General features: G+C 39.4%; 1 protein-coding gene across 2 annotated transcripts; it reads right to left on the reverse strand.

The window, feature by feature from the left end:
- Positions 1-6,443: 6,443 nt before the first annotated feature.
- OSGIN2 (oxidative stress induced growth inhibitor family member 2) lies at positions 6,444-20,786 on the reverse strand. 2 transcript variants are annotated; one of them, XM_058811155.1, is made up of 6 exons: positions 20,658-20,786; positions 17,584-17,738; positions 12,828-12,964; positions 11,023-11,214; positions 10,262-10,353; positions 6,444-8,292 (listed from the first exon to the last, which is right to left on the reverse strand). In XM_058811155.1, exons 1-6 carry the CDS (start codon positions 20,699-20,701, stop codon positions 7,245-7,247), a joined length of 1,668 nt encoding a protein of 555 aa, XP_058667138.1. In that variant the 5' UTR covers positions 20,702-20,786; the 3' UTR covers positions 6,444-7,244. The 2 variants fall into 2 exon arrangements, with proteins under 2 accessions (XP_058667138.1, XP_058667146.1); XM_058811163.1 differs by lacking the exon at positions 20,658-20,786 and adding an exon at positions 20,281-20,292.
- Positions 20,787-21,028: the final 242 nt, after the last annotated feature.

The raw sequence follows: 21,028 nt of genomic DNA on the forward strand, positions 1-21,028 counted from the left end.
TTGGGCAGCTAAGCCCCAGGTAGCCACTCACACACTCCCCAGCAGGATGGGAGAATCACAGAATCAGAAAAGAGAAGGATGGAAAGCTCAAGGGTGGAGGCATTTTATAGGTAAGGCAAAGGTTGTGAGCACAAGCAAGGGCAATCAACTTTGCATCCTGCAGTTCAGAAATTCTGCTGCATGCTCTATTTTCACTGGGCAGCTTGTGCTCTCTGGTTTCAACCATTCAGTTTCTGGGAGAGCTTGTTTGGTGCTACTTTTCTTTAGAAGGTTAAAAAAAGTTCAGTAAATCCAAGAAGATATCTAAGGTTTCTTTCATCTGCCACACTCACGCTCTGCAAGTATACCCACCTTTTGACAAAGTTCTGCTCTTCACCTTTTGTGTGTAACTGAGTTTGAGGGTTTGTTTGGGATGTTTGGTTTTTTTTTTTTGGTTACAATATTTTTATTCACGCTGCTTACAGGAAGGAGATGCACACAATATATAAACTAAATAAACTTTTTATTAGCAAGGCTCTTAACATACAGTCTTGCATTCAGCAGCTTAGCTGATGAAAACAGTTTAAAGCAGATTGAATCACTCTAGGTACTGCTAAAACTGTGGATAGGTGCTGTATCCCTGCATAAAAACCTGTTTAATTTTCAGTTTACTTCACACCAATTTCAGCTGACTTCCCATTTTCTACATCAACTGGGGAAGCCACAGGTTTGGTTTTTTTTGGAGAAGACAACTGAGATATTCACACTGTTGAAGTGTGATTTCTATTTCTGTCCATTCACATCTCTGAGTCTGTCCTTTTTTCTCCTTCCCTTAACTCCCCCATCTTCCCCAGAGCGGTGGCGGTTGTGCGTCAGGGCTGGCCTCTCCTTTGTCATTGCACCCATTCCTGTATGTGGAAACTGCGTTTGCAGTCAGCTTGAGCTCTTCCATCCAGCCACCTCCCCATCACCTTCCTCTGAAATGCCAAGTCCCTTCCTTGCCTTCATTCCTGATGTGTGATTGGCTCTATTCCACATTAAATCCTGAGACAGCAGCTGAAGCTTCTACTGTAGACCTACCTCTAACCCACTCCCCATCTTGCTCCAGCCCATGTTATACAAATGATTTCTCAGTCCATACTTTTCCTGTCTCTCCCTCTCCCATAAAACTGGAGGGAGTCTTGCACCCTCTTCTCTTGCTCTTTTCCCTTTCTTGAATTAATCCTCAGCCACATTTGGCCACATCTGGTTTGACTCACAAATTCGTAAACTGATTTTTGCTTGATTTTCAAATTCCAATTGTGTTGATGTTCTGGTATCTCCTTAGAATTCAAGACATATGTGCCCAAAAAATTAACCCTCTCTCTTCCTTACCATGATTCCTTCCTCTTCCAATCTTTGATTGCCATCATCATCACATTCCAGTGAGATAGTTACAAAAATGCTACACGACATCAGATATCCCTGACTAGCAACTCTCTCTACCACTTGCTTTAGCGCTCTGCCCCTACTGCTCTGCTGCAGCTTTTACTACTGGAATCTGTCAGTCATTGGTTTCAGTACCAGATCCATTCAAAACACTTCTCCCTCATTCTGAACACTGCAGCTCTCTGACTGCTTTCTCCTCTGCAGTTTGATCCTTCATTTGACTTGAGTTCCTTACTTCTCAAAATCAAAATAACTGACTTCTAGGTGACACTGTTTTTTGTCTTCAGTCTGTAATCAGTTTTCACAAATTAAGATAAAACAAGCCTAGCATGCAAACCACAGGAATATTTATCATCAAAAGAGAGGTTTTGCTCACAAGTTGCTTACAGAAAATGTTCTGTATGTGTTTATATTGCTCATCATAAAAATAAGTATGATGCAAGCATACTCCAGCAAAAGATGAAAACTGGCACTGCCACACACAAAGAAATTATATTTACACGTATCTCCAAGTCCAGGTGCATTGTGTGTGAGCAAACATAGGTAGATGAATACAGTCCTTTATGTAATTTCAAACTGGAATTCCAGCATACAACCAGCATAGCAGGTCTAACAGAAATGGCCAAGGTCAGAGTATTGACTCAGTAAATTGTGCCAGGGGGATGTAAGATAGCAGGATCAGTTCTCAAACAATAACTCACTGTTCACACAGCAGCTGGTCCTAGCATCCAAACCAATGAAAAATACTCGTTTACCTAGTTAAAGGACAACCTAAAAAATGCCAGGATTCTATAGGATTTTGTGAATACATAGCAAACCTAGTTGTTAATTTTCTTTATGCTGCCATGTAAGTCTACAGAGGGTGTCTAGGGACAGTTTATTGAAGCATCCACTGTAGGCTGGCACTTACTGCCAGTGATCCCAGAATAAAGAGAGGGAGGAGGAATGTGCAAATTAGTTACTTAGTCTTCAGAACAAGTTGTTTCCTGGTTTTGATGACTACTACTTACACCAAGATTTTAAGAGTTGGTTTATGATGCCTTGAAAGTACAAAATTATCAGTTAGAAAATTACCTAACATGCAGACAGGTATAATATGAACCCAAGTTCAAGGTATGTTTGAGCTGAAATGTTCTAGTATCTTTAGACAAAACCATCTTTAAAATAGCAATTAGATTCACTGCAGGTACTAAATAACACTAGAAATGCTTTTCCCCTTGCCTATAATCCTTGTTCCTTAGACCAAACTCATCCTTGACCACACAATTCTCCATGTAATTCAAGCTTCAAAAATAAATTAAAATGAAACTCCCAGCATGCCATATTCCCAAAAATACACTCTGATTCAGAAAAAGAGCTATTTGTAACTCCTTACTTCAGGTTTGTACCCCCAATGCCCCTAATGTCACCAAAGCCTTTCTTTTTCTGTCAAAGATGCTTCAATTTCCATTCTTTCTGCTGAGTAAAATCAACTGTTATAGTTATTTCAAACAAGACTTTTCTTTCAGGTTGGGCAAGGAGAAATGGGGAAAATATTTTAGAGTGAGAGCAAGCTCCTGGCTTGCTCTCACTCTAAAATAAGAACTGAAAAATTATGACAGAACATTGTTATTGTAATGTTCTAATAGATTATCTAAATTAAGATGTAACAGTATAAACCTTTTGGCATTTTTGGTTCCCTAACTTACTCAAAATTAAATCATTACTATATTGACAGTAATAAAATCAGCTGCCTTTAAAGCATATGTGTGCTACCTCTTCCTGTTTAGAAATGTCTGGGAGCACTGTCAGGATCCTGCTATTACAAAATATACTTGCTTGCTTCTCAGAAGTAGAAAATATGGTAGCAGAGTAACAGAGCCTGATCTCTTGGCACCCCACGTCGCTGACCGGTCCTACAGCTTTGTCAGCAAAGACAATTTCTCACACACGTTACAAATCCCAGGTGGGTGTTGGAGCTCTTGTCACAGCCCCACATCTCCCCCAGGAGGGGGGACACCCCCCATTGGCACTTCAGCACCTGTACACCTGCACTCCATACTGCACATGTTCCTCACTGCTTTCCTCCCATCACCCCTCACTCGGCATCACTTGTCAGCTGTGAAGACTCACTACAAGTTTGTAAATTTTACTCCCTTTCATTCTCTTTTAAGATTTGTCCTAAAAATGGCACTTCCTTTCAACTGGCTATGCAGGTCAGGCCTCTCTCAAAGTTGAGGTTTTAGTTTGATTTCCTCCAGCTTTGAGTAAATACTCTGAACTTCTGGCTCTAGCTTTCTTTTCAGTTCTTGAGTTGTGAGAGAAAGAAGCTATAGCCACCTCCTTCTACAAAATGAGTATTTTTCATTATGCAAACATCACTCTATGAAATTATTAAAAAGAAGTTGCTTACATCCACCAGGCCAGAAGTAAAATACAAGAATTCCCCAAGTGCTGAGGACAAGGGACCTGGAGCTGTGGGATACACTTTGGTGTCCCTTTCTCAGTGCATAACCACTGGGGAGCCATACTCTTTTCATGCAGTCACTGGCAAGCTCAGGCTTCTAGTCCAAGAAAGCACTTTCCTGAGAGAGAGAAGAATCCAGTGGTGTTGTCACCACTCTCTCTGGATTACTTGCAGAAAGGATTGCTGTGTTTACTCACTTGGGTGTAACTTAGGCTTAGTCCTGTGTGGAAAAAATTTTAAGTACAATTAAGTCAGAAGAAGTACTGGAAAGAGTCAGATTGTTAGCAAAATCTAGTAGGAGAAATCTTACTCCCAGTTCAGCATCTGGACACTTGAAATACTCATAGCAATAATTTAACTAGAAGACACATTCACAGCATTAAGAGCCAAATCCAAATGTAAAAGCTGTTTTTCCACTACCCTATTAGAAAATACACAGTAAGAGTTAACACAGCTTTAAAAATTCTGTAAATCCAAATTAACTTACTTCAGCTAAAAATTATGTTCTTCCTGTCTGCATTTTCATGATAAATCTTAAGTACGAAGTACCCTTTTAAAATACAAAATGTTTAAAAGTTTATTGTTCTCAATGAAAGAAGAGCTGAAAGAAACAGTCTTCCTTCTGTAAATTATTATATTACACAAGAAATTCAAATGTTTGGGCTTTTTTTTAATCTGAGAAACAAGGTGTTTCCCCAAAAGACAACTATTCAGTGCCAACATCTAATTCACAATAAATGCAGTAGGTAAAACTATCTTAAGGTAAAGCCTGAACTTCTCTATCACCTAGTTCCTCAAAATAATAAACAGGAGAGAAACAGAAGTTTCTCTCAAAATCAGAAAAGCAAAAATTAAAAAGTCTAGCTACAACTTGAAATCTAGCAATTCCTAGAAGACACAAGATGATCTTTCAGCAAACTTTGGTTGAAAAAAGTATTTTTACACTGGCGTAATAGATATGACCCACTGAGTTTTCTCTGCCAGACAAGGGGGGTCTCACAGGCAACTTTTTATCTCAAAAATACTGGCATGATTGATGGAAAAAAAAAGCAGTTAAACCTCAAGGTGCTGTAAGACTGCAGTGAAAGATACTTGAGTAAGAATAGGTCAAAGATCTCTGCTACAAAACTGTCACTACAACACACAGCTTGTGAGTTGCTGCAGCAGCTGAAGCTCAAAAAGGAGCTGAAGGTTTTTTCCCCATTTTGCAAAATAACTGCTAAGTAAATCTCTTTTTTTGCTGGCATTTTAAATGTCTCCTGTGATTTATGAAAAAGCAGTAACATGCCATGTGTTGTATTTGGACATTAATATTGACACAAAACTGCAGGAATTTAGTCACAGTGCAAATGTATTCCCAATACCTAAACTGCAATAAAATTCTATAATCAAGTATTTAGCACCTATAACAGTTAAAATTATTAGGTATCACAGGTTTAGAATTGGTTTGTATATACAGGGTTTCTTCCAGAGAAGGCAAATTGTAGAATTGCAATTAAAATATGAAGAAAACAAGCTTAGACTTTAGTGGAATTAAAATCAGCTCAATATCAGCATAAAAAATTACCTTAACTAGTACTGACAATGCATGGTTAAAGCCAACCATGTGGGCAATGCAGAAATTGATAGAAAAGCTCCTTTGTTTGTGTTTATGCCGTTCAGTGGCTCTAGGCTAAAATTTATTATCATTAGTAGTGTAATTTAATAAATTATTTTGGACTTCCACTGAAAATCCTTGCATCCTTTACCTTTTTAACTTCTATGTCCAAATCCTGAGTAACTTACTCAGATGCATAAAGATCTGCAGTAGCCACAGAACCCTGTAATTCAGTAGGCACAGAAAACAGGCATTTATTGAACATAGCTATCTACCATTTATGAAAGTTAAGGCAGTTGGGAAACCAGTAACCACTAGCAGTTTCACAAAGCCTAACTTCCTTTTTGAAATCTGCTGAAGTTCAATATGGAGATTTTTAATCACGCAAACAGAATACTTGAAACTAACACAACATTCTTTAGCAAAAAAAAACCCAAACAGAAAAATAACACCTTTTCCATCATATTGGACCCGAATGAAAACATTTGGTAAAGAAACATTCAAGACCAATCACTTTTGTCTACTGAGAGTTCTGGGAATTCACTTTCCTAACTTAACCTCCTGACAGTAAATAACCTCATGACAGTAAATACGAGTGTGTTTAGTTGAACTAACTACTGTAAAACCCAGCAAATGATATCTAGGTCTTACATTATGGAGCAGAAAGATGAAACTTGCATTCAGAGGTAGGTACAAGTTAAGTCTTTGTCTTTCACTAAAAGCTTTAAGATTTAAAGGAACTATTGCATGTTTGTTTTGAAATTGCTTTGTTTTTTAGGTGGCTGTAAGATATAAGCCTTTCTTAAGTTTCAAAAACTGCAGGCTAAAATATTTTACTATCATGTGCTGCTCTAGAAAAAAAAAAACCAGAACCCATTTTTGGTCAAATGAGAGAGCATCTATCACCCACCCCACCTTCATCAGCAAAGTGATCCCATTCAGTCTTCCTGATCTTGGAAGCAAAAACCCCTTCATTTTCTCATGTACCTAATTTTTCAGTAGTACACTAGATATTCATGATATTGACACTGTAATAAGAGCACTTACATCAGTACTTTATTGTTTATGTTAATGCGTATTCTCAGAAATGTACATGTCACTGTAGGGAAACATCTCATGTTAGTCTGTGCACTCACCCAAGTCTAGGCATAGTGTGAAGAAACATTAATGGATTGTGTCATATCATTTAAGATTAAATGGGAATGCTTATTCTTTTATTCCAATTACCAGGATAATTTAAAACTTGTTGAGGAATACTTCTTGCTTACAGAAGTCCTTCTTATAGTAGAAACCATTTTACTAAGTGCTCATTCCAAGTATTACTGTGGCAAATAAATAAAATCCTTGTTTCAAGCAGAAGGCTCCAAATTTGCTTTGGGACAAAGAATCACTTTGTACAAACAAGCTTTCTGCTTTTAGAAGTTATTTCAATTGCATGGTAAGAGCATTCTTGTCACATTTGATACTAAAATGTAAAATCACTCTGGTAGGCATTGCCTTTCACAAACGAAGCCTGCTTGTAGTTGAGCAAGAGATGACAGACAGGCAGGCCAATATAAGTTAGTCTCATTTTCTGTTTATCTGGAAGCAGTTCCAGTTGAGATCAGTTGAAATAGCAGATCAATTTTTTGTATTTTTAAAGAGTGAAGTATTGTAATATCCTTTACCAAGCAATACAAGCGCAGGTAACTTGTACAACAACAGAAATGTGACTGCTATCAACTTTTGCTGCCAGTGAGTTTTCTGTTAAGACTACATCTGTAATCCTGGATGTGAGAGTTTCTAATGTTTCATTTATGGTACCCCCTCACCTCCTCCATCCCCACTTTCAATCAATTCATGTTTCTTCTTCTGTCTTATTGCCAAGCATCGTGCAATGCCCAGTGCACCTCCTTTTAAAAACCGTACAAAGTTGTCTCCCACCAGAGGCCCTAAAGCAAAGAGGTTGGCTTCTTTAGTGCACTCGTACGTGTACGGATCAATCTCTATAGGATTCCCCTTGCATGTGATGGGCTGATTAGAGTGATGACCTATGCTATGTCCTTGGTCCTTTAAAAAGAAAAGATTTGGGTGAGAACCTATCAGAACTAAGGCTACAGAAAACTTCAAAATTTTCTTCAGTCCGGAGGCACTCTGAAGAACACATTTCATCTCAGGCTTGAAGGAAAGTACATTGTGTTCAGGGAAACTAGTGTAAGCAGAATGTTGGTTAGAGTCCACGGTATGGGACTGAGTACACATCATGTGATAGACCTTATGGTATTCAGGGTAAAGCTTTTTAGGTAACTGTTTGAAAATCAGGCTTGTATCGGTAACTCTTCTACGAAACACATGGACTACGGGGATGTTGTTGTTATAGGCACATAGCACTGCATCAGCTGCTGTTAGTCCTGCACCCACAATCAACACAGGGTCTGTCTTCCCACGTAACTTTCCTTTGCTGATTGCGGCTCCGAAGTCAGACATGGAATGGAGGACAAAAGGAAAGTCTTCTCCTTCAACTTGCAGTCGGCCAGGAGAATCAAAGGTTCCAGTTGCAAGAGCCACATTCTCAGCAAAGAGGCAGAAGGGCACATGAGAGCCATCTGTTGCTCGCTGATAACCTCTGACTTCCCAGTTTCTCTTAACAAGTGATTTCTGTCCATCTTCCATTTCCAAATGCTGTGTTGAAATATCTTCATTTTGGTGACTCCTACCTTCATCATCCTTTTCTCGGTAAAGCCTGGACACTGATGTTATATAAACATTGTCTCTGAAATTCTTTTGGAGGCCCATGACTTTAACATAGTGTTTATAATAACAAGCTATTTCCTCTGGCATTACTCGATCAGTCTTTATATTTCTGAAAGAAAATTGAATGGTTCTGGTTAAAAAATAGACCTTATTGGTAATTTGAATATCAGACATGCTATACCACATGACAGGTCAAGTTTATGAGGACTGAATCTGCTCAGTGTAAATGACACTCAGTTCAGCATCTTTAAAGGCATTTGACTTATTTGTTCTCTTGTTTCCTGATACACAAGACCAGCTAACTTTTTAAATAGAGTTTTAAATGCTTATACAACATAAATTGCTATGGTGATTAAGAAATTAGGTGTAACAAAGCTCTGGAGTATCATAGCAGATCCATATGGAAGTGTTTTACAAAGTTTAACGTCACAACTATCAACAATACAGTAGTGGCTAAACTTGTACCCCATGAGAATACACTTACTAACTATCTAAATAATTAAATGTCATAGTTAAGTGCTAATTTTGAAACTCTAGGTTCAATATGTTACTGGAACCAAGCAGTAATTATACTTTACAAAAGACCTCTCCCTTGGGTACGGTTAAGTTCACTAAGTATCAAATGAAGTAGTTCCATGTCACATGAATGAGCAAAGCAAACATGACACAGAGCGTTAATGCAACTATGTAAACAGGATTGTGAGGTTCAAGTGTTCAATAAAAACCATTTATGCACTGCAACCCTGCTATTACATCTGTGCTTTTCTCGTGATTATTGCAGTCTCATTTATAGGAAAAATAGCTGACAGTGTAATTATTTGGAACAGTTGCATGAATTTTGCTGCTTCGTTAGAAGTAAGCTCTAGGAAAAGGGCAAAACAGACTGTAGTGAACATCAGGATTGCCACTAAATTACACTTAAAATCATATTTACAAGTAATCAGGCTACTCATTTTCTTGGACTAACAATATAATAGCACATGTTCTTTTAAATGCTCAGGTTACTACTCTGGAAATCCTCATGAGATATTTATAGGAAGAGAATAATGTGACAGTGTGACACCTCTTGCAAGGAAACTTGGGAAACTATTTCACATAACTAGAATTTTACTTCATCATCAATCCTTTTAAATAAGCTTGTTTAATTGTAGTATAACAGGTCAGCATTCCTGGTTTTAGCATTGTTGAAAACTATAATACATAGATTCAGATAATAAGCAGCTTATGGGATTTCAGTTAGGCAAGGAGGCAAGATTGCTGTGGTTATCTAAGAAAAGGATTAAAGAACAAAGCTAGAGTTTCCTCACTTCAAGAGTTGTCCTGAAATGAATAACAGTCTGCCCTTAAAGACATATGCTCAAGTAACTATACTTCTTCTATTCCCATCCATGGTACAAAACCAACTTCCTTTAATTTTGGTAGAACAAAGTTAAAAAAATTAAAATTTTAGAAAAAGGTCATGTAGAGTGTTCCTAGATTCATCTGCTGAAACAGACCTTTACAAACTGAAGTAAAACCAGTGAGCTTGAACATGCTTAACTTTTCTTCTCAAGTTTTTTCAAGAAACTTATTGCTACAAGTTAACACAGAAATAGTGAAGTATTCTCTTAAAATTAAAATTTATAGATTTCAGATGTTGCAGCTTTGCCTGTAAAAGCAAATGCTGAAATATATAACTTCCTGAATTGCAAGAAAGCTGGTGTGCGCAGCAACTTCAGCTGCATGGGTGTTGAAAGAGGAACTTGCAATACCTCCTTCAGTGGATATGAAATTCCTTCCTCCATCTTCCCTCAGCTCTGATCAGAACTGCTTTCAGCAAGTGCCTCTTTCTGAAATGCTGCTGGAACACGCTGCTGCCTGTACGTTTGCTTTCAGGGCACTCACCAGCAACTATTCTGCCTGACCATTGTTCGGTTTATTGCATCAGAATACACACAGCAGAAGAATTTCCAGTACCATCAAACAATTTAATAAACTAAACAAGAAGCCCTCCTGTGAACAGTGAAGCCTGAATATTTTCCAGTTATCTGGATTTTATGGCCATTAGGATTCCCAAGTAGATTCTGCAGTATCTTTACCTGCGTTTGCTAGCTGCCCACTCCTTAAAGCTGAGGCCAGGCAATTCCATCCAATCTCCAAAACTGATGGTTAGCATAGAGCCCTCCATGGACTATGGAGAAAAATGAAGATGCATGATCAGACACATTTCAAATTCAAATCTCAATTCAAATGTAAAATGTAAATTAAAAAAAATACTCAAATGTAAAAAGCAGTGAAGCTCTTCTCATTGTACTCATTTAGGGCAACAAAATACCAGAATACAGCATAAAACCAGGACATTAATTGAAGAACTGAAGAACTATTTCTGTGTTACACTTAGATAATAAGCAACCACATGAGCTAGTAAAGGTGAAGAGAGAGCATATGAAAGGAAAACTAAACGCAAGTTATTTGAACTACAAAAGAGGAAGGAAACACAAAACATGTGAAAGCAGCATCATATAAAGACACCAAAATTTAAGACTGTATATAAAAGCACCTGGAAACAATGCAGACAAGAAAGAAAAATTATAGAAAATACTCTTCATTATAATCCATTAAATGTGAACTAACAAAAAACCTGGTAATATAAGACAGCACTCATGGTCACAAACACCCAAGTAAAGGCAACTTCTTCGTTCCTTTCTCATATCCCCCACTTACCTGGGCTTTGCTAAGGAGCAGCTGAAACTGCAACTGGCACTACCATTTAAAACAGCTCTAGAGTAAGGCAGTAAGAAAGATCCCAAAACATAAAGTTATCAAGTTACTCTAGGAGCGAGATGAAACTTTTACTCACATGCCAGGCCCCTCCAGGTGGTCCTTTTCCAAGCACTATGTGGGGAATGTAATGATGCTGTTCCAACTTCCAGTGCAGAACAGGCGGGTAGTCATAGCCAAAGTCAGCGTCCGGGTGAAGCAAGGTATCAAAAAGCACTGCAACTGGGTTTGAGGAGCGTCCTTCCAGCCCTTCTGACAGGTACTCCAGATCCTGAAGGATGACAAATTTTAAACTTTTCATGTTCATCATGCTACTCTGATGTGCAGAAGTTGAATTGCAACAGAAAACACAACTCAAACTGCATTTCAGGAAAAGGTTATTTAATGTAGAGATTCAATCAAAACACTTTTCAGAAATAACTGCTATGATTCAGTTCTTTGTAACTCTGAACAGTACATCTCACTCATTTTAAAATTACATGTTAATAGCAGTAATTCTGGGGCAAGTCAGTATTTGCAGAACAAAGAAGTATGTGGACAAACAGAGATCAGAGCAACTTAGTAACATCTATATTTATATACAACAGACTTCTTTTAACAAAGGACTGATAATATTTCTAGAAGTCACATTTCGATAAAGCAAAATTGGAATCTAAAAACATTAAGCTTTAAACATCAAGTAGAAAAGGCTCTTTTGACAGCTCTTAGCTTGTTCCAAACTAACTGTATTATATCTTAAAATAATGAAGATAAAATTACCATTATTTTTAAAAAGTAAAACTAGGATTATTTTACACACCAGTTAACATTGAGAAAAATTTCTAGAACTTTGTAAAGTTCACATTTCAGATCTATTAACCAGTCTTGTTCTAATAATTGCAAAAATTATACAATGGCAAATATTTAAAGAGAAAATAGAGATTTGAAGAAAGAACTGGACATAAGACCAATTTTTGCCGACAAAGTCAGTATAGCTTAGCCTCCTAATTAGTCAAAAAATTAGGGGGTTGGGAGAAGATGAAGTACATGAAACATCTGTAGCCAAAACTTAGGCAACTTACTCTCCTGCAAAAGAAAAAGCCCTTGAGACCTAGGGTAAACATCACATGCAAATAGCACAGCACTGAAACAAAAATGTCCTCCAAAATCCAAAGCCAAACAAACTCCTATTTACTCTCTACAAATATAAATCCATGTTTGTATTTCAAATAAATTAGTCACAAAGGCAACACAGTGATAACATTGTCAGTAATCCATCAGGAGTACAATGAGGTGAGTGGAAAACAGTGTTAAGATGGCAAACCAATGGACAAGTGGAAAGAAAAATGCTGGAGAAGATTTAACTAATCAAATCAGACAGAAAAATTGGACATGCACATGGGTAGCAACAAAAGCACAAGGGCAACTGTCAATACAACACAAACACTGAAAGATGCATACTGTTGCAAAAAGAAAAAGGGATTGTGTTTATAGAGGATATATGTGCCCAATACAACTAAAAATGAAATCTTTGTAAGAATTGTAGTATTTAAGAATATTTTAACTTGAACTACATGCAGTTTATGTATGTTAGTAGCACGTGTTCCTTGGTGATAGTGCCCAAACATCCCACATATGACAACTGGAATTCCTGCATCAGCCATTGACCAAGTCACACTTTAGACACTCCTGGCAAGAAGTAAGAACACAACAAAAAGCAGTAAAACCAAAAGACACCACAAACTAAAAGCCTTCAAGAGCCACAAACAACACTACACAGCCCAGGTTTGGATCTAATGGCCGTGAATTGACTCTATTTAAATTAACAGAATAACAAAATAACTTATTAATGCACTATTGCTTGCAATAGGAAAAGAGCTAGACAAGAATGCAACCAAAGCTTACTTGATCAACAATGGAAAGATGTCGAGCTTCTTCTAACTTTGTATGTAGAATGGGGTTTGGGTGTATAGCCTCAGGAGACAAATATGGCCTGTATCCAGAGAGCAGGTAAGAAAGGCAAATTCCTGAAGGTCCATTTCCTATTAAAGAAAAAAATTACTGCTTTAGTAAAAATGTTTATCATCTACAGTTTGTTAATCACTAAATATACAGCAACAAAACAATACTGAAGTAGTATAATGCCAGATTGTCTTGATTTCAAAGCAGCTTATAAACTTTGCAGTAAAATAGAGCTTTTTATAGGACCATCCTCCAAATACACAGAGCAAAGTTTTTTTTCAGTTAAAGAGAAACAAATGTGTGACTTTTACACCAGGAAGCAAAATGCATATAAAGAATTTCCCTAATTTACTATGTCAAACTCACTACTGTGTGAAAATGGCCTGACAGATAATGGTCTGTCAGCCACAGTGATAGCTGAATATTACTGTCATCTTACAACTTTGCATTCCCATAGGCACTGTACAACAGAGAGCAGAAAGACAATCTGCTGAAGAGATTATATTCTCTTCAGGTCTGTCCATAAAATAAAGGGAAGACAAGCAGAAAGCTTAAGACTGAAAGTTAGAATAGAAGTTACAGACACTGCAAAACAGCAACATAAAAGCTAAGTGACCACAGGCCTCCTGTGGGTAAGTGGTAGAGAACATGAAACTCATTTAAGTCCACATTCATTGTTCAGGAAGAGTATCAAGTCAAACACCTTTACCAGCTTTGTAGCATTTTCAATTTTAATAGACAATTATTTTAAAAATGTTATTAAAAGTATGAGATAGATGGGACCAAAACATTACCATAAGGTAAACATTTCTATTTATCTGACAGTATTAAACAAAGTAGGGGACCATATTTATCACATGCAAATACAGAAGTAACACTCATGTTGCAAAGTCAGACATCAAAAGTTACAGAAAGTGAAATCAGAAAAGTATGTGCTATGATACAAAATTTGAATATGTGGTATGTGTTGTTATTTCTATAGCTTCTCTCACTCATTAACTGAATGAAAAGCACAGTGTTCTCCTAATGAGCCACTTGTCAGTACTTTGTCTTTGTTTGGACACATGGTATTTAGCACACACTGCAAATTCTGGGTTTAAGTTACTAATTCATTCATACTTTAATATAGCAGGCATTGTTCAATATTTATTCTTATTTCATCTCTTGATGTCAAGAATTCACAGGTCATTTACTCTTCCCCATCACCTTTGCACACACAATTTTAACAATCCCATTTCTCCAATGCCTGTCTCTTCTCCCTTTCCTGATACCTCAGTCCTAAATCCCCCATTAATTCGCTGAGGCCCTGTTCATTCCCAGTTTCTTCATACACTGGATCTCTTTTTCCTCTTTACCAGGCTATACTCACCTGGTCCCCAGGGGCAGAATATCCCATACTTTATTACAATGCTGTGCATAGACTGGTCACAGCCACAGGTACAGGAAATCATCTAAAGAATCTAAAGACAGTGAAAAACTTTTTTCTTACTCTCACACTGTTCTGCCCTCCCACAAACAGATCAACATAAGATAGCTGGATCTGATTCAGTCCAGGAATTTAAAGCTTAAAGAAGATTCAAACACCTACTGTCACCCATTTGCCATGAGATAGATGTAAGAGAGAACTATAGCAATACAGAGAAACTATCCATAACAAAATGAAATGAATTGATGAAAACACTTTAATCACAGTGGTTCACATGCATTTCAATGATTGAGTAAATTCTTAACTGTTTTTAGAATTATAACTTGAATGCAGTAAAGATTTTTTTAATGCTTTTACAATTGCACAGCTAACTTTATTTTCCCACTGGGATATAAAAAAAGCTCATCCACAATGGAAAGAAGAAAATGTGCCATAGCCAAAGATGCCATGCTAAAGAGCATTCCTACTGGATAAGGCTGCAAGAAGGAATTGGTTAACAAATGTCACCCAAACAAAGACTGGCAAGGCCCAAGGAAATTACTGAGGATGGGATGGATGGGTTATGTCTAGGGCTTAAAGGGATCACTTCACAAGGATCCATCCTCACACCACTGCCAAGTTCAACCAGCCTCACTTCTTCTGAATGGAAATTTGTTGAGATCAAGTCCAGCAGTGTGCCCTGATGGCCAAGGGCATCCTGGCCTGTATCAGGAGCAGTGTGGCCAGCAGGAGCAGAGAGGTCATTCTTCCCCTGTACTGGCACTGGTGGGGCTGCACCTTGAGTGCTGTGTCCAGCTCTGGCCCCTCAGTTTGGAAGGACGTTGAGACACTTGAGCGTGTCCAGAGGCAGCAACGAGGCTGCTGAGGGGCTTGGAACACAAACCCTGTGAGGAACGACTGAGGGGGCTGGGGGTGTGTAGCCAGGAGAAAGGAGACTCAGGGGTGAACTTATCACTCTCCACAACTCCCTGAAAGGTGGCTGTAGTCAGGTGGGGATTGGTCTGTTTCACCAGGCAGAACCAGAGGACACAGTCTAAAGCTGCACCAAGGGAAATTTATGTTGGATACTAGCAAAAAGTGATATAATGGAAACAGAGATAAAGTACTGGGATGGCCAGCCCAGGGAGGTGTTGGAGTCACCATCCCAGGATATGCTTAAAAAAAGACTGGATGTGGCACTCAGTGACATGATTTAGTTGAGGTGTTGGGGCATGGGTTGGACTCAATGATCTGGAAGGTCTCTTCCAAACTAGTCATTCTGTAATGTTAAGGTGAATTACTGTCACTGAGTTCCCTGAAGTTTTCTGGGACCATCCAGAGAGCTGATCCAAACCTAGCTCCTATTCTTTAAGCAGACTGAATCCAAGGGAAAGGAAATCCCTTGAGGATATGCTGTTAAGAACAAACAGAATGAATGTTCAGCTGCAAGGTCTGCAATCAGACTTGCTATGGTTTTATCAGAAATTCTTGGGAAAAAGAGAAAAACATCTTTTTGAAATGACAAATTTTGGTTTTTATTTACACATGGTACCTCTGATAAGACCTCTGACTGCAATCAGGAGATACTACTATTACACAAACTTTAGTTGTACGATGATATAATCAGAAACCTCATGGCCCTGTTCATTTAAGAAGTAGTTAGAACTTTGTTTGAATATCAGCAAAATCTTCTCTTGATCAACAGCAAACTGTAGTACAATCACCTTTACACTATGTGTCTAAATTTAAAGCAAACATTCAACTTCAGGTATCATAACAGCCTTGTTATTTGGTTAGGAAGTGACAACATTCCACATAGTAATGATCAAAACTGGTGCAGAAGATGAAAATGTTTAGCACAGAACACGTTCTAAACTTAAGAGTTTCAGCATGAAATTGTTGAACCCTGAAGAATGTATCTGCTTCTTCCCAACACATGTACTGCACAGAAGTTATTAAGTCACTAGAGAGTGTGTTCATACACGGGGGGGCAGGGGGGATGACAATTATTTTCATACTCCTCTACTACATTATCAAATCATTTTAGATCCCTTTGAAGGCTTCAGTGATTATAGGCTGTCAGTGGAGAAGATCAGCTTGCACGGTGTCTCACATATATCTGTGAGGAAACATTTGGATGATGGAGAAGTGGTCAAGGCAGCTGTGTTTGGTGTCAGCACTTAGAAAGGCGCTTTAGACAAACCAAGTATTGAGCACAGGTATTTGCATAATGTATATTTGCAAAACTAAACAGTGGAAACTGAATTATAAACCATATGACAAACCTATATTAAGGCTGACAAAATGCCAGGACACCGTTCTCTTCAACTGTCATGCAGAATTCAAGTCAATCACGTCTGTCACACACACCTCAGTCTGCTCCATGGGCACTATTTTAAACTATCATAAAGAGAGCTTTGAGAACAGGCACTGTGCAAACAGGAGTCTTTGAATTTGTGGAGACACTGTGAACACAATTATATTGCAACATCAATCTCCCAAATCTTTGCTTCTTTACAGGTAGATACTTGCTCTAGTCCCAACAGCTTTGGACTAGATTATTGAAAACCTTCTTTACTTCAAATCTTTTCTTTATCTGCTCATGAAGTCATGGCAAGAATGAGCTGGTGACCAGCTGTTGTTGAAAAACCTTGGCCCAATACATATTACGCTGGCATTCCCAATTAAGTCGTGTACCTATGGAGCCTCCTCCCTCTGTTACCCGGTCATTTTACAAGTACAAGTCCTTAACTGTTCAATCAAGACTACAATTTATTATTTTAAACTAGCTGAATTGAGCTGGATTCATTTTGGAAAAGATAGGAGAATATTTAGATATCAGTGATTGATGCAACAGAGAAAAAGGCAAATAATGAGAGGTTAGCACCTAACCAACACAGAGCACACATTATGTTTTTCACTCTTCCACATGACCCCACAGATTTCTACTGGTGTACCATTGACAACCTCCATAAATACAGAAATAGACACATCACATTAATCAAAACCTATGTTATCAACACTAGAATCAATACAGTTCTTCTGTTAATACTCCCATATCTGCTGCTAAATAACACAGCTGATTTTTTCAAAGCACAATTCAAATTCAAATATACTCCAACAAGTCCCTTAACATAATATAATTCTACTGTTGTTAATTATAACAACTGTATTACTCTAATAAAGATCTTCACTGTAAGGGTTCTAAGCATTAGTTATTTATTGAGAAATTATTTCATGCAGCAGGTCGATAAAGGCAATGGCAGTGAATCTTTAAAAAGGGAAAAAACTCACCTATTATTACTACAGGCAGGGTAAGAAGGGAGTCCCCAGGCAGAACAGTTTCTTCAATTAAAGGCATTCTTTTAATCTTCCTCCCAAGGCTGTCACCAAAGTACTGAACAAAGGAATTCAAAAGCTGTCCTTCGGTTTCAGTGCCGCTGTAAGTTCTAATTAAGAAGGACAGATGGGAGAAAACTAAAATGAAACAGTGAACTGTTGGCAGAACAGTCTCTTCAAAAATAGTCACTTTTGATGTTTTACTTTAAAAGCTACGAAACTGGTGAAATTGAGACCAAAACAGATATGTTTTACCCAATCTACACAATTTTACTCTTCAGCACAGCTTTTCTAACAGAAGATTTTTTAAAACTACTTACTCCTAGCAAGTCTACAGAAGGATAACAAAAAAGCACAGATGGCTCTGCAGAAGTGCAGATTTCTAATCTCAGTTTATACAAAGCCAAAGTAGAGCCACAAGCATTATTTTGATCCCACACACAGTAGAACTCATTCCTCATTATCCTTATCAAATCAGGAGATACACACTGCCTAGCCAATTAACAACATTAAGGCCAGACAAAGCCTGAGGGAGCAGCTAAGGCGCAACAGCAGCGTTCATATCCCTTCCTGCCGCCCCAGCAGCACACAGGACTTCACCTCAACAAATCTCCATCCAGAGAGAAGTGAGGCTGCTGTGAGGATGGATCCTTGTGAAGCGATCCCTTTAAGCCCTAGACATAACCCATCCTATCACCATTAAAAGTTTTTACAGAAGGAATTGCCATGTAGTCAGGTCAGCTGCTGAACAGCAGACTGCTTTCACCACTGGCCATTTTTCTAGATTTTTTAGTTCTTCCTCTGAAAAATACACTTAAGTTTCTCTTGTAACTCTTCACCATGTAGACGTGCTTCTAGAATACAAAGACTTGTTTTATAACATTTTCTATTTAATGATTTAGGAGTCCTTTCTGAAACCTTTCCAGGTCATTGAAGCAGCACACCAACTATCAGTCTAGCTAGAAAGAAAGAGTCAAATTAAAACAGTCTGTTACTGTAGTTATTTTGTCAAGTCTTTTGTAAAGTAAGGACAACAAATTTTTAATCAAAAATATCTGTATCAACAAGGAGATATTTTTAAGAAAAATTTCTAAAAAAATTTCTAAACATGGTAATTATCAATAATAAATAAAAGTACTCTTATCAATTTCCAAAGACTTTGCATATCTTAAAGCTATTCTAGCATTTCAGCAATTATTTTCTACACAGGATCAAAACTGTAAGACGCTGATCCAATTCCCAGGGCCTTCAAGAAGCCAGTGCCATGTACTGCCTCAACTCCCACAGCACCCAAGATTCTGTTTCAAAAGCCCTTCCTCGGTGGGGAAGTCTGAAGTAAACTGGAGACAAAGCCGTGCAGTAACAACAGTAGCACAATCTGTAACACATCTCCGTGATGGCATTGTTAAAAAGGGTGGGGAGGTATTCTGAGGTTGCATTTATTTTGGAAAGTACTTCATATCACTATTCCCCGCAGAACAACAGGAAAAAAAAAAAGCAAAAAAAAAGCAAATTACTTGCTTATTGTTTGATTACAGCTGCACATTAGCTCTTGCAGACACCTAACATCCAAACAGCATGAGTTAGATGAAGACAAGGAGTCAGAGAGGGGCTATCTAATAATCATACTGTTTTTTTCACCTCTGCTTTTAGAAAGGAGCAGGTAGACTGTTTTATTTTCCAGCCTTTGCTCAAAGTTGACAAAGTCAATAGTACCTTATGTTTTGCAAAAGACAGGCTTAAGGGGAGCACGCATGCTTTAGTGTGGCTTCACTATACTTGCTGTGCTTGATGTATCATAAAACCGAAAGAAACATTTCAAAACTTCTTTTAAGAGATATATGCACAATGCAATAGGCTACAGAAGAATCTTTTAACAATAAAAATGTTGCTTCTATGCAGCTTAGTTTATGACAAATTACCAAAATGGTGATTTTGTACAGGAACATCTGCACACAATGTGCAGTTTCTTGCAGTATCTTTGCACGGAATACCTGCACAAAATGCAGTCCACACGAAGGAGTGTTGTCAGCAGCATGTTCTTCCTTTGCAAGAACATCATACCTGAACCTAGCAAGATCTGAAGTCAGGGGCCACCACCTTCCTAACCTCTGAGCAGCACTGAAAGCCACCAAGCACCAGCAGCTTTCATCTCGATAAAACTCACAGTAGACAGCTTTGCAGTGGTGGGGATTTGGCACAATCATCTACGGCTCTAGTCCTGCAGACATGCAAGCGGGCACAAGATGAGTCAGTTCCAACACTAGAGCCTAATTTATCTTATACTGGTCACTCAAAGAACCTGGGGAATTACATTCTGTCAATAGGCAGATTCTAAACATATGCAAAAATGTGCCTTCACGGTTTTGCCTTTTTTTTTTTTTAACCCATTAAGAGAAAAAATGCAACATACACATAACAGTTTTTCTCCCATTTGAAAAAGCTATTGATAATAATTTGTTAACAACTCGTAATTTGTTGCAGGTTATTAAAATAAATGGTACCTTTCCCAGATAGCTGTTTTGAAAGATGCTAGAATACACTGCGTACTTTCAGGAAAAAAAAAAAAAAAAAAAAAAAAAAAGAAACGGACCGTGGTGGGCGGTTAACAGAAAACTCGTTATATAAAAGGAATCTGAATTTGGTCTCAACCTGACACTTCGAGAAGAGAATTCACCACTGCCAGACTGTTGGATGTCGTTCAGGTACGCGGGCGGAGCGGAGCCCCTGGGGGCCGGCATGCCGGGCGGTGCAGCGCTGCGAGCCCGGAGCGACACCGAGCATCAGCGGCCGCGGGCAGCCCCCGGCCCGGCGGCGCCTCGCCGCTGCCCAAGGTCACGCCCGCCCCGGCCCCGCCGCCGCCATCCCTTGCTCGGCGGGGCTGTGCGGGGCCGGCAGCGCCGCGCTCGCCGCCGCAGCCCCGCGGAGGCCGCAGCCCCGCCGGTGTCCCCGTCCTGAACGCACCGCCGCCGCCCGCCGCCCCGCGGCCCGGCTCCGCGGCGCCCTACCGCCCCCCGCCGCCGCCTCACCTGAAGTGACCGGCCAGGGAGCAGCGGCAGCACCACACGGGCATGGGGAGCGCCGGCGGGGCCCAGCGATGAGGCTGCGGGGGGACACCGCGCGCCGGCTCCCGCTCCGCCTCCTGCCGCCGCCACAGTGGGACCCGCACCGCGCGGTCCCTCCTCCTCCTCCTCCCCGCTCACATGCGGCACCGGGTCACACGCGGGAGGAGGAGCCGCCGCCAGCACCGGCAGGGAGGAGGGACGAGCGGGGTGAGCAGAAAGGAGAGGAGAGCGAGCGGAGCGGAGCGGAGGGGAGGGGAGCGGGGAGGAGAGTGCCGCTTCCCCCTGCCGCCGCTGCCGCGGCCCCGCTCCCGCAGGAGGATGCGGACTGCGCTGCC

Source organism: Ammospiza caudacuta, chromosome 1 (assembly GCF_027887145.1).
Source record: "Ammospiza caudacuta isolate bAmmCau1 chromosome 1, bAmmCau1.pri, whole genome shotgun sequence".
Classification (NCBI taxonomy): domain Eukaryota; kingdom Metazoa; phylum Chordata; class Aves; order Passeriformes; family Passerellidae; genus Ammospiza; species Ammospiza caudacuta.